A 12,036-nucleotide genomic window follows, 5' to 3' on the forward strand; every position below is an offset into this window, starting at 1 on the left:
CCAGTCCCACTCGTGAGTCGGGAGACAGGTGTGCTTGTCCCCAAGGCCCGCCCCCTGCCAGCAGGCTGCCCTCCCTCCAGGCAATCAGTCACTGCTCCCTATCAGAGGGAAAATCAGGAGGCCCAGCCCAGGATAATTGAGAGCTGAATGGAGCCCTTCCTAATGACCTGGACAGATGGCACGACTGGAGCTGGTCACTTATGCCTCTGACATTCCTGGACACACCCAGTCCTCGGGAGAAACAGCCCAAGCAGACGCAGGAGGCAGAGGACCCTGGGAAGCCACCCATCACCTTGGAGAAGGAGGGTCTGCCATGCTGTCCCCCGTCCAGCGGAGGAGAGCACTGGGGTTCAGGGTGGGGAGACTCAGCAGTCGGCTCTACCCAGCAGGGGACCAGAGCACAGCGGTCTGTCCTGCCAACACCCTGCATGATACGTGCTCCATCGTTGAGCAATTGATTAATTACCACGTGCCAGTGGCTGACACATATTTAAGTTTGCAACAGGTCGGGAGAGGCTGTACTCGTTTTCCCCATGTTTATTAATGAAGAAACTGATTCACAAAGACACCACGTTGCTTAACTAAGCTCACGGTGTAAACGCCAGGGCTGGGGCTCAAACTCAAACACGGATCAGGCTGGTAACAAAGCGCTGGCCCCCCAAAGGGGCCGGTGGGGAAACAGCCTTGGGCCCAGCGCTTCTGGGGCGGGGCCTGGATTCCACCTGCTGCGTCTGAGGCCTCACTGCCAGAGGTGCCAACCCAAACACAGGAACTGAATTCAAAATACATTGAATTTCAGATAAATAATGAATAATTTTGTTAGCATAAGTATGTATTTTTCTTTTTCTTTTCTTTTTTTTTTTTTTTTTGGCTAAATCTGGCAACCCTACCACTGCTCAAGGATCAGATTCATGGCCTGGTCCCTTCCACTCAACCTCAGTTCCCTACCCTTGAGTCACGAGCTTTGGCCCAAGTGCACGTCAGTCCCCAGACCCCGACTGCTCATCTCTCCAGGGGATCTTAGCCAGACAGGCAAAGGAGTGACCCTCGCCCAGAGCCTCCTCTGTGAGGAGGGAATTACTTCCACTTTGTAGACAAGAAACTGCGAGCGGTGGGGGGGGGGGGAGGCCCCTCACCTGGGGTCAGCCTGCTCCAAAGGTAGGGCCCTCCCCCAGCCCCCAGCCCCCAGCCACCCTGAGAAGGACATGCAGGAGCAGGAAGCCCTGGGTACGGTACCTATGGCAGGCTGCGGAGGCGGGTTGGAGGAAGCCATCAGACAGGGTCCAGCTCAGGCCAGCACCGTCCCAGCCGCACGCCTGTGGGAAGAAGGCAAGAAACCTAATTAGAAAGATCTTGAGCTGAAGTTTCAGCAACAGAGATGAGTCCCTGCCTCTCAGCCTGTGCACTCCAACCTAGCAGCCCTTACACTCCTTCCCAGCAGCTCCCAGGGCGTGGGGCAGCCCCAGAAACGGCCCAGCCTCCAACTATCATAAATCATTAACCCGTAGAAAAACTGGAAGCTGCACAGCCAAAAACCCCATCTTCCCAGAAAACCCCTGCAGCCGTAGACCTTCCTTTTGCCAGTACCAACGGACCCACAGGAGCCTGCTGGGGCCAGTGGGCTTTCCTCCTTGTCCCCTCTGGCTTACAGCTAAGCCTCAGCCCCAGAGTCCAGGATCACGCTCAGACCCCCACGTTCCAGAAGCCAGATCACAGCTGAACCACCGAGGACGAGGCTGGACGCGCCTCCCCCGGCTGTCCAGGAACCACGGGCTCCCGCAGGTCTGGTCACTCTCACAGTCTCCTCCTGTGGTCCCGCTGAAGGCCACGCTCTCTTTGACTCTCCTTGTCCTGCCCTACATATTGGCCAGCTGGCAAGGGGTCACCTGGCCTTGGCACATGGGTGTAAGGAGGTCAAGGGCTGCCGAGGCCAATGGCACAAGATGAGGGCAGAACCCAAATGCTCATGCTGGGCAGCGTTTCTCCCTGTCTGAGGCGGCACCGCCATGATCTCCCAGCGGAGGCAAATACAAGCGGGAGAGCAGCACCTCCAACAGGCTTCCTGGCCCTGGAGCCAGCCTTGCCTGACGTCCCCTGCCACGCAGCGAGGGAAGGAGTTCTCACTGCGTACTGCCACCTCTAATCCCGAGCCGGGGGCTGTCCTTCTAGACTCCCCAGAGGAGGGAATCAGTGCTGGCGGGAAAGCACCGAGCCCTCCAGACTAATCTACCCCTGCCACACACGGCAGTGGGCTTGTTTACCTTTCCATTCCTAAAGCCTTTATTTTTATTAACTGGCTTACCAAATAAAAATGGAAAGCATATATATGGCAGTATTAGTAATATTAAACACTCGTGTAGTGCCTACTACATCTCAGACATTATTCTAAGCACTTTGCAAATATTAACATATATTAATTCAAATTATAAGTGAGAAAAATGAGGCCCAGAGTGGTTAAGTAACTTGTCTAAGATCACACAGCCAGAAAGAGTCAGGGTTCAAACCCAGGCCATGGAGACCCAGAGTCTGTGCTCATTATGCAATGACGATGCTCTAGCACCTCTCAAAATTCAAACAATGTAAAGGGTATACAGTAAAAAGTAAGTCTCCCTCCCACTCCAGTTGCCCTAATCCCCCAGAAGTAACCACTGTTACTAGTTTCTCAGGAATCCTTCCAGAACTATTCCACGTACGGGCCAGATACAGACATGCATGTCTGCGTGTGTGCCTTGGTCTACACAGAAGGAAGCACATGGCACCCACTGGGCTGCAACTGCCTTTTTAAATTAAGTCTTGGTGATGATTTCAGAACAGTACATACAAATCAGCCTCCGTTTCTTTTTAACACTTACATAGTATTTGTTTTGATCCACCACAACTTATTACATATAACCCCTATCAAGGGGCACTCGGGTTGCTTTGGCCTTTTGGTGTAATACTATTAACAATGCAGCCACTGACATCCTGCACATATAGGGCCCAGAACAAGTGTTTGAGCGAGCCTGTGGGGCACTCCTAGAAGCAGATCTGCTGGGTCCAAGAAGAAAAATGCATTTTTCATCATGACTGACGCCACAGGACACTCTCCACTAAGCGTGTGGCTGTGTCTTTTAAACCCACACTGAAAACTCTCAGGACTAAAATGTTCTCTCCAGCAAAGGGCTTGGGAAAGAAAGCTAAGTCATCCGCAAACCCCTTTGCAAGCTGAAAGGTCAAAGAGCCGCACAGCAGTCCTCCTGCGGGGGCCCCTCTCTGTGGGCTCACTCACCACCACCCCGGTCTGCTGGGTCTTTCTCTGAGGGCTCTGGGGGTGCCCCAAGAGCTCTGAGAGGGAAGAATTTGGGAGACTTATACCCATTTTACAGAAGGAAAAAGGGAGGCATCTTGCCCAGCTTTTGCGTACAAACTGTTCTCTAAATACAATTTGATGATGATGCAGAAAGAGGCTGCTACTTCATCCTGGAGCCAAAACCCAGGATCCTTCCCTCCCAGGCCAGAAAGTCTGACATCCTCCCCTTTCCCCTCACCCTGAGGGCTGATTCCCACCCTCCACGTGAAGCCCAAGGCTGTCCCTAGAAGGAAGAGAGACAATGACACTTACGGAGCCTAAAGCTCTATTTGTGTTATTCCATCTAATTCTCATAACACCCCATTTTGCAGAAGAGGAAACAGAGGCTCAGAGAAGTAAAGACTTGTTCCAGGTCACAGAGGCAAGAGGACCAGGTGACAATACTTGGATTCAAGCCGGGGAGCACTAACCCCAAAGCCTAATCTCAATCCTCTGATCACCCTGCCTTCCTGGACTTCAGGGCTGGAATCTGGGAGGCATCCGATATAGGCTAATCTGGGCCCCTGAAGCCCCAGGGCAAGGACACAGGCCAGTGGCCACCATTTTGCACACACATGCCACTAGTCTCAGAAGGAAGTGGATAAGGGAGTGCGGTGACTCGGAGTAGCCCTTTGCCACCTCTACAGACCCTCAAGGGGTCAGGAAAGAGTTCAGGCTACCTGATATCACCGGGGTTCTATTCAGTAGCTATGAGACCTTGGATGAGTTACCTAACCTCATCTCTGGGCCTCAGTTTACTCAGCTGCAAAATGGGGATTTATAAAAGTACCCACCTCACAGAGTTAGTGAGAAAATAAGAATAAATACATGTAACACTCTTGGAAGGATCTCTGGAACACACTGGTCTGTGACTGTCATTAACATTCATCGTTTCACCCAAGGCACAGGGCGCAGGCTGTGGCACCCACAGCTCCACCTTTGGAGTCGGGGACCCAGGCTGGAGTCCCATCTCACCACTGGCAGGCAAGCTGAGCCTCGGTGTCCCCACCTGTAAGATGCGGGTCCTACTACCTGCCCCACAGGACTGTCTGCAGGATACGCGAGGTCAACAAGCAGCTCTGGGCAGGCTTGGTCAGTGCCAAGATGCCCGTCCTTAAGCTGGTACCACCAAAATGGGTGACAGCAAATGGGACCCCGTTTGGGGATTCTGCATCCCAGGAGTACACGGGACCCCACAGAAGGTTTGCTGGGGGACCCTGGGAGACTAGAACTTCACACTGAGGGTCTGGGGTGGCAGGATCCACTCACAGGCTGGCTCTGCCTCATGCCCTCTGCGTGACCGCAGGAAGCACCTGTCCAGACCATCTCCTGGGCTGCCACACGCAAGAGGCCAGCGAGGGAGTGGGTGTGAAGACACTAAGCAAACATGAGGCTTCAGAAGCTGCTCGCCTACTTCCTCATTGCTGTTTTTTTAAGTCTTCCTTGAGCTACGCATGGTCTGGAAGCTTGCAAGGTGGGGGGCTGAGCCAAAAGACCTGTGTTGTGATGCCCTGAGACAGAGCTCTCTCTGAAAAGCAGTCCAGAACCTTCCTCCCACCACAGTCCCTGGCAAAACAGGCAGGCAGGCTGGTGACAGAGAGTCGACAGAAACCAAATGTGGCCGGCAGAGCACAGGATTACATCCACTCCGGGATTCCGACCATGTTGTAAACTCATGTAGAGGAAAAGGGCTGGAAGGAAATTCGTGAAGATATTAATAGAGTCGCACCTGGGTGGTAGGGCTATAGATTTTCTTTCTACCTTCTATTTTTCTGAATTTCCCAGATCTTCTACGGTGAGCTCTACAATGAGGGAAAATCAAAATAACCATCCTCATTTTTAAAAAGAGAACTAATACAAAAGCATCATGGCATGTCAGAACCAGAAAGCAGCTCCAAGACAGTGGTGTTGCTCTCGCTTTACAGATAGAGAAACTGAATCCGAAGGTGGGAAGGGCCTTGCCTGCAGCACTGCGGCACTAGAGAGGCAGTGACAGTGAAGGCCACGGTTAGAGGAGGGGATTTGGTGCCAGGATGATCCAAGTTCAAATCCCAGCTCTGCCACTTGCTGGCAGTAACAGGAAATAGCTTTCTCACTTCAATGCTGGGAGTGATACTAGCCCCTGCGTCACAGGTGTCCTGGGCTACTGAGGATTCAGTGGTGAGTGGGACAAACTCCACAGTGCCCAGCACAGAGTCAGCTCCGGGTAAACAGTGGCCACCACTACTGTGGTGATACTAACCATGCTATGCTTGGGTGGTAGGGTTACACGAGACTGCCTTCTCTTGGGGGTCACCTTCTGAAAAATGGACAGGCAGGCAGACCCCTGAACAGTTCTCTTTCCCGATACACTGTGAAGAACGTCTAGAAGGAGACCACTCTTTCTGGCGGTGCTCAGACAGGGCAAGCTGCACAGGAGCAAGGGAAAAGGACCCTGGCCCCAGGCGTGCCACGAGAGCAGGCTGAGCGCAGTGACGGGACCACCCGTCCAGCAGCTCAGCACCAGCACCTCCCACCACCCTCAGCTGCCCAAGCTCCCCAGGGCAGGTGTCTTCCCGCTCTGGCTAATTCAAGCAGAGCGCTTATCTGCTCCCCTTTCCTCAGGGTTCAAAGTCCATCCCTCCCAGAGGCCCCATTAGGAACCCCTCCTCCCACCTGCACCTGCCCCGCCTCACTAGCCTGTGAGACTCACCCCATTCTGGACCATCTCCCACCACCCAGCCAATCAGGTGGCTCCGATACCTCTCCCACCTGAATGAGGCCTGGAGAAATACACCAGGGGGGCCCTGAAGGTCAGGCGAGCTGCACAAGGACAGGGAAGGCTGGTTCTGGGGAGTGAGGCCAATGCCGGTCAGGGGGTCCAGGTAGGCAAGAGTCAGTCCCAGAAGCTGGGGAGGCTGCAGACGCCAGCATATCCACGTGGGGCAGCCTTGCCAGAGGGACAGTGGCTGCCACCCACCCTGGCACAGAGGGAAACAGGAATAGGTCCTGGCCCAGCACCCATCTCCAACTCCAGCCTCAGAGGAGCTCTGGAGGCGTCTGTCTGCTGGAAGTCAGCAAGAAAGTGGGGGGCGGGGAGAGACTAGGTGCTTGGACGGGTCAGAACCAGAGCCCCTCCGCGGGCCTGCGTTCTCTGAGAGGTCTCTCTGGCTTTCGGCTCTTACCAGATATGCACTTGGCCAACCCACCCTCCACCTCCATTGCCACAGTGACTGTTCCACGGCACACACCTGACCACATCTCCCTGTTGCTTCAAACCCTTCCTCGTCACCTTCAGAATGAAGCCCTGGTCCCCACAAGGCCCTCCAAGATTTCCCCGTCCACTGACTTCTCCAGTCTCAGCAGCTCTCAGGCTGGCCTAGAACTCTGCTCCAGCCTCACAAATGGCTTTCAGCCCCGTGACCCTGCCGACCAGGCCTTTGCTCAGGCTGTTTATTCCCTCTTAATGGAATTCTCCCTGTCAACCAGCAAGCAAACTCCTACTCAACCGTCAAAACCCAGACCCAGTTTCTCCTCTGTGAAGCCTCCCACAACCCATTCCATGCAGCGTTTCCCAGCCCTGGTCATGGAGCTTTTAAAAAAGTATGTCCCAGGCCCCTGCCCAGACACTCTGATTCAGTGGCTCGGGGTGCCGATGGCAGTGTTCCAACAGACTATCCCCAAGGAACACAGGTGGTGCTGGGATGCATACAGGGCTGGGGACACAGCCCCTATTATAACAGTGGCCCTCACTGGCCTGTGACCTCTGCGAGGGCACTGGGCTTCTTTCCATCTCCGTCTCTGTGGGACTGGCCCAGGCTACGCTACACGCTAGGTATCAGCTGTGACCTGAACAAAGAGCCTGGGACGTCCCTGGACCTGTGGAGCTGCAGGTGTGGGGCTTTGGCCCAGAGGGGAGGAGACCAGCTGGAAGGTGGGACACAGGCCCCGGTGGGAACCTCAGCCCTCCAGGTGTCCTCAGCCCTGTCCAGAAAGCCCAGGGCCAGGGAAAGAGAAGGGAATGCAAACTGGATGGGGCACGGGGGCTGGACAGGAAGTGAGCTGGGCCCAGGAGGGCGAGCCCCAACCGGGAAGAGGGTCCACGGCTACTGGCTACCGCACACAGGACAGCAGGTCACCCACAGCTCTGTCCTCAGAGTCCCTCGGTGCAAAGGGCCACCTGGTGGAGACTCCAGGACAGGGATGGCTCCCAGGGGCTCTGGAGAGAAAGGAGCTGCCTTTCCAAGAAAACACAGGCAGAGCTACAGCGGGAGGAGTGGGCAGAAGAGAGGTGTGGGGTGCGTGGAAAGGAGCTCAGGCTGGGTCCCAGGCCACTCAGTCTGCTGCTCTCTGGTGGCGCCAGGGCAGGAAGCCGCCACTCTGAGCCCCCTGTGCTTACCTGTCAAATGCAGATGTAAACAAGACTGCAGGTTCTTAACGAATGCCAGTTCCCTTCCCAGAGTCCCTGACATTCCTTGAGGACAGGCAGCGTTGTCCTATTGTACAAACTGCTAAACTAAGTCCAGGCCAGATTTATTCTACCAGAATACCAGTCCTAGATCACGAAATTCAAAATGACAATAGCTGACACCTCTCAGGCACCAGGCCGGCCCCATACCAAACAATTTAGCTTTCATCTAATTTCATTTCTGTAGCAGAAGAGGAAATGAGGCTGCCAGAGACTGAGGGATGTCCCCAAGGCCACACGGTTACTGAGCTTAGCACCCCTGAGAAAGCGCGTGCAGGTTGGGGAGCATCCTCCCAGGTCCTCCTCGGGCCCTGGGGAAGTTCCCTGGGCAGAATCTGCCAAAGGGACAACAGGGCCCAGCCCCTCCCCTGGCCCGCCCTGCTGGGGGGGGCTCCACTTCCTTTCCTCTTCACAGGAGAGGAGGGAGGCCCTGGGGGGAGGGCCCTCCTCGCTGGGGCAGGGGCCAGGCTTGGTCAATGGCTGGAGCCTTGGACAATGGAGGCTCTGTCCAGAGTAGGTGCCCTCCCTCCCTGCTGACCTCCTGGGCGAGCCCCTGGTCACTGATCCGCAGGCAGGAAGAGTGAGGAGTGGGGAGGGGGCCAGGGGCAGGCCTCTGTGGGAAGGAGCCCGCCCTGGGGCCAGGCCAGAGGGGACCCCTGGGGGCTGTTGCCTGGGAAACCAGAGCCAGCCTAGAGAAGCTGCTGGACACAGCCTGCCAGGGGAGCTACAGCCAGAGTCCTGTCCCAGCCTCCTCCTTCTCCTCCTTCTCCTCCTCCTCCTCCTCCTCCTCCTCTCCCCAGGCCCTAGACACATTAACCCCTTAGTCCCCCACAATCCCAGCTGAAGAGCTGGGGAAAAGCCTCCGTCTATCAGCTGAACTGTCCCCCACTCTTCTGGGGAGGGCGGCAGACCCCGGCCCTGGGCACATCCCAGATGGCCCTTGCGATGGGGCCCCATAGCTTCTACCTAGAGACCAGAGAGGGAACAGCAGCTAGCCTGAGATGGGCTCTGCGCCGCCACCCCACCTGTCTAGGCCTCCTCCTCCCCACCTGTCAGTTCCTGGAGTGCAGCGCCTAGTGCAGGGCTTTGGGCCAGACTGTTCCAATCCCAGCTCCACCACTTGCTCAGACTTGGACTTGATTCACTGTGTGAGTACAGCAGGGTGAGTGTGCAAGCAGGTGAGGCTCTCACGGTTCAGATGAGGAAGGAATAAGGTAATAACCTCGGCTGGGCACCAGGCAGAAACTCACCAAAGGCGCTACTGTTACTACCACACACAGCCAGGCAGCAGGAAGGCGCTTGCACTTTGCACTAACACGCAGCAGGTGGGAGCAGCCTGCAGCCAAACCCTTCTCTCTGCCCCTGCAGACTCACTACTCCGACCCCCCCATAGGGCCCACGGAGCAGGGGCCTGGGGAAGGTGTCCCGGGTTCCCACACGTACGCAGCACGAGGCATTCTCCTCTGACGATGTCCCCATGGTCTCTGTCTCTGGCCCGACCCCCCTCCACAGCATCATGTGGACTGACTTCTGCAAGCAAAGGATTTGCATCGGCGCAGAGAGATGACTTCGCACAGCTGGATTTCAGAACCGCTCCTCACTGTGACCTTTCTGAGCAGGAGGCCCTGCAGCGGTTCCCCTTGCCTGTCCCGTCACAGTGGCACAGTGGCATGCTCACTGGTTCACACCTCCTCAGTCCACCAGATTCCAGATGGCAAGACGCGAGGCCCCCCTCCCCCTCACCTGGCCTCTGAGCTGATGCCGGAATGGGATGAAATGGGGCGTGGAGGGCGGGGAGGGGCGTGTTTTACATGGTACAGGGACATCTTTCTCGGCTGGAAGCTGAGGCCACCAAGAGACACCTCAGTTCCTCTATACTGGATCATTCCCAGCAAAAATAAATATGCCGTGTTACTGCTCATCTTTTAAAAGGCACAGAAAACCTCCCTGACCCCACATGCCCTCTGCCCACCACCCCATCTCTCTGCCCCCCTCTATGAGACTCCCCCAAGAGTTGCCATCAACTCATCCATCACATTGCGCTGAGCTATCCATCTCTGGTCAGGCGTGTGCCCCCCACTCCACCTGCCAGCTCACCAGGGTCACCAGCAGCCCTGCAATGCCGGGTGCAGTGGCCAGACTCAGTCCCCATCCCGCTCCACCTGTCAGCTGCTCCCTCCTTCCGACCCACGCTTGGGCTCTCCTTCCTCCACTTCCAAATGCTGGAGGCTGCCAGGCTCAGACTCCGGCAGTAGCTCGACCTGGCTCCTCCCCAGGCAATGGGCTCACCTCGCGGGTCCTCGTGTCACCCACGCGGGGAAGCCCCTGCCCCGCAGCCTGCTCTGCACCTTCACTCCGTGGCGGATGGGGCATCTCAGTCTCAACGTATCCCTGTGGAACTCCTGATCACCACCCCTGCCCAAACAAACCAACCAACCCGCCCCTTCCAGCCCTCCCTCCCCACTTGCTGGCAGCTCCAGCCTGCCTGCTGCTCAGGCCAAAACCTCGGAGCCATCCTTGCACCTCTCTCTCACACGCACGCCCCATCCATTGGCAAACCCTCTTGGCTCTACCTTTAACATACACCCAGAATCAGACCACATCTCGCCACCCCCACGACTACTGGCCAGGCCCAAACCGCCACCATCACCTCCTGAGCTATTAAGACGGCCCCTGCAAGATCTCCCTGGCGCCCACCTTTGCCCCCACCCTGTACACTTTGTTCTCAACACGGCAGCCGAGTTAAGCCTCTGCCCAGAACCCCCGAATGCTTTCCTACGTCACTCAGAGGGCCTCAGAGTCCTTATCTCATCCTCTGGGGCCCGGCATGTCACAGCCCCAAGACTGCCCTGACCTCATGTCCTACGTCTCCCCCAGCTTACTCCACTCTAGTCCGACTACCCTGCAGTTCCATGACTGCCCCAAGCATGCTCCTACCTCAGGGCCTTTGCATTGCTGTTCCCCCAGACGGCCACACGTGGGTGCCCTCACCTTCAGGGCCTTGCTCCAAGGTCGGCTTATCAGAGAGGCCTTCTCCAAACTGCCCACACGCGTCCCTACCACACTCTTTCCCAGGCCCTGTGTCCCCAGCCTTCACAGGATCTAACGCTTCCCGAAATCCATGTATTTTAGTTATTTGTTTCCATAAGTTTCCTCCTAGGAGTGTGGACTCCACCAAGGGAGGGTCACACTCACTGCTGCTCATCACTCTTACCCGCAGCCCTGGCACACAGTCGATCCCCAGGCACACCTGCTGAACGAATGGATCCCCGGTCCCATGTCGGCCCCCGGGGAGAAGGCGGCCAGGGCTGTGGGCGCCCACTCCTGGCACTGCGCTCCGCCCCTCTGAAATCGGCCTGCACCCAGGACAGCTCCTCCCCGGCAAACTTCACAAACAGATTCACCGCTGAGCTGCACAAGGGGCAGCTCCCCACAGCCCGTGTGGAAAGCGGTCGGGGCCAAGGCCAGGAAGCAATCAGAGAAGAGGGGTGGGGCAGGGCGGGAGAAGAACTTGGACTATTTTTAAGAACTCACTCCCAAAAAGACCACATTTTCCTCTGGTGAGTCAGAAGCATGTGGCCAAGCGAGGGGGACAGGACCCAAGAGCCCCCACGGCTGCCACCGTCAACCGCTGCTGGCAGGCAGGTAGGCGCACCAGCCTTTCCCGCACGGGCAGGTGTGGGACCCTGGCATCTATGCAGCTTTCCAGGGCTGGGGCAAGGCTGGCGCTGGTGTCCCAGGCTGGCAGGCCACGGAGAGCAAACCAGGCCTCCCTCTCAAAGCCCACAGCGTCCAGTCTGGCTCCTCTCTCCTTCTTCAGGCCCAAGCTCTGGCTCCGACAGGGAGGGGGCCATCCATTCTGTCCCACAAGGGAGCTCTGGGCAGAAAAGAAATAGCCTTCCCCAAACTTGGAGCTGAAACAGCTCAGCCCACCCAACCAAGGCAGGGCGAGGCAGCTAGCAGCACCCGAGGTCTCCCGAAACGCAAGGCCAGCATGGAGCCCCAGGACACCCAAAGGGCCCTCGGCCACACAGCCCAGGGCAGCTCTGGCTGAACTCCCAAAGCAGCCGGCACTTCCGATTCAGACCACTCAGTGACGTGCTGTCCTCCCAGCTTTTCTCCGCACCCCTGGAGAGAGACGGGGAAGGGAGTGCACTCTGTGCACTGATCCAGGGCAGGGGCCACATCCGGTGCCACCTCTAATCCTCCCAACTCCCTGAGTGTGTGGGGATATCCCACAAGGAGACGTGATCAGCCCCAT

The 12,036-nt window shown here is 56.8% G+C and overlaps 1 protein-coding gene across 8 annotated transcripts in view; it reads right to left on the reverse strand.

Annotated features, from left to right (window-relative positions):
- ARHGEF10L (Rho guanine nucleotide exchange factor 10 like) overlaps positions 1-12,036 on the reverse strand; it is a 138,484-nt gene that overhangs the window by 103,421 nt on the left and 23,027 nt on the right. For 3 of the 8 annotated variants that reach the window (XM_045548582.1, XM_045548581.1, XM_045548579.1), the window contains exon 2: positions 1,237-1,316. In XM_045548582.1, the coding sequence (XP_045404538.1) occupies positions 1,237-1,273 (37 nt within the window). In that variant the 5' untranslated portion in view covers positions 1,274-1,316. Of the gene's footprint in view, positions 1-1,236; positions 1,748-10,989; positions 11,009-12,036 lie in introns of those variants that run through there. The other 5 variants (XM_045548585.1, XM_045548584.1, XM_045548580.1 and 2 more) reach the window with 4 other exon arrangements.

The sequence above is a fragment of the Lemur catta genome, chromosome 3 (assembly GCF_020740605.2).
Source record: "Lemur catta isolate mLemCat1 chromosome 3, mLemCat1.pri, whole genome shotgun sequence".
Taxonomy (NCBI): domain Eukaryota; kingdom Metazoa; phylum Chordata; class Mammalia; order Primates; family Lemuridae; genus Lemur; species Lemur catta.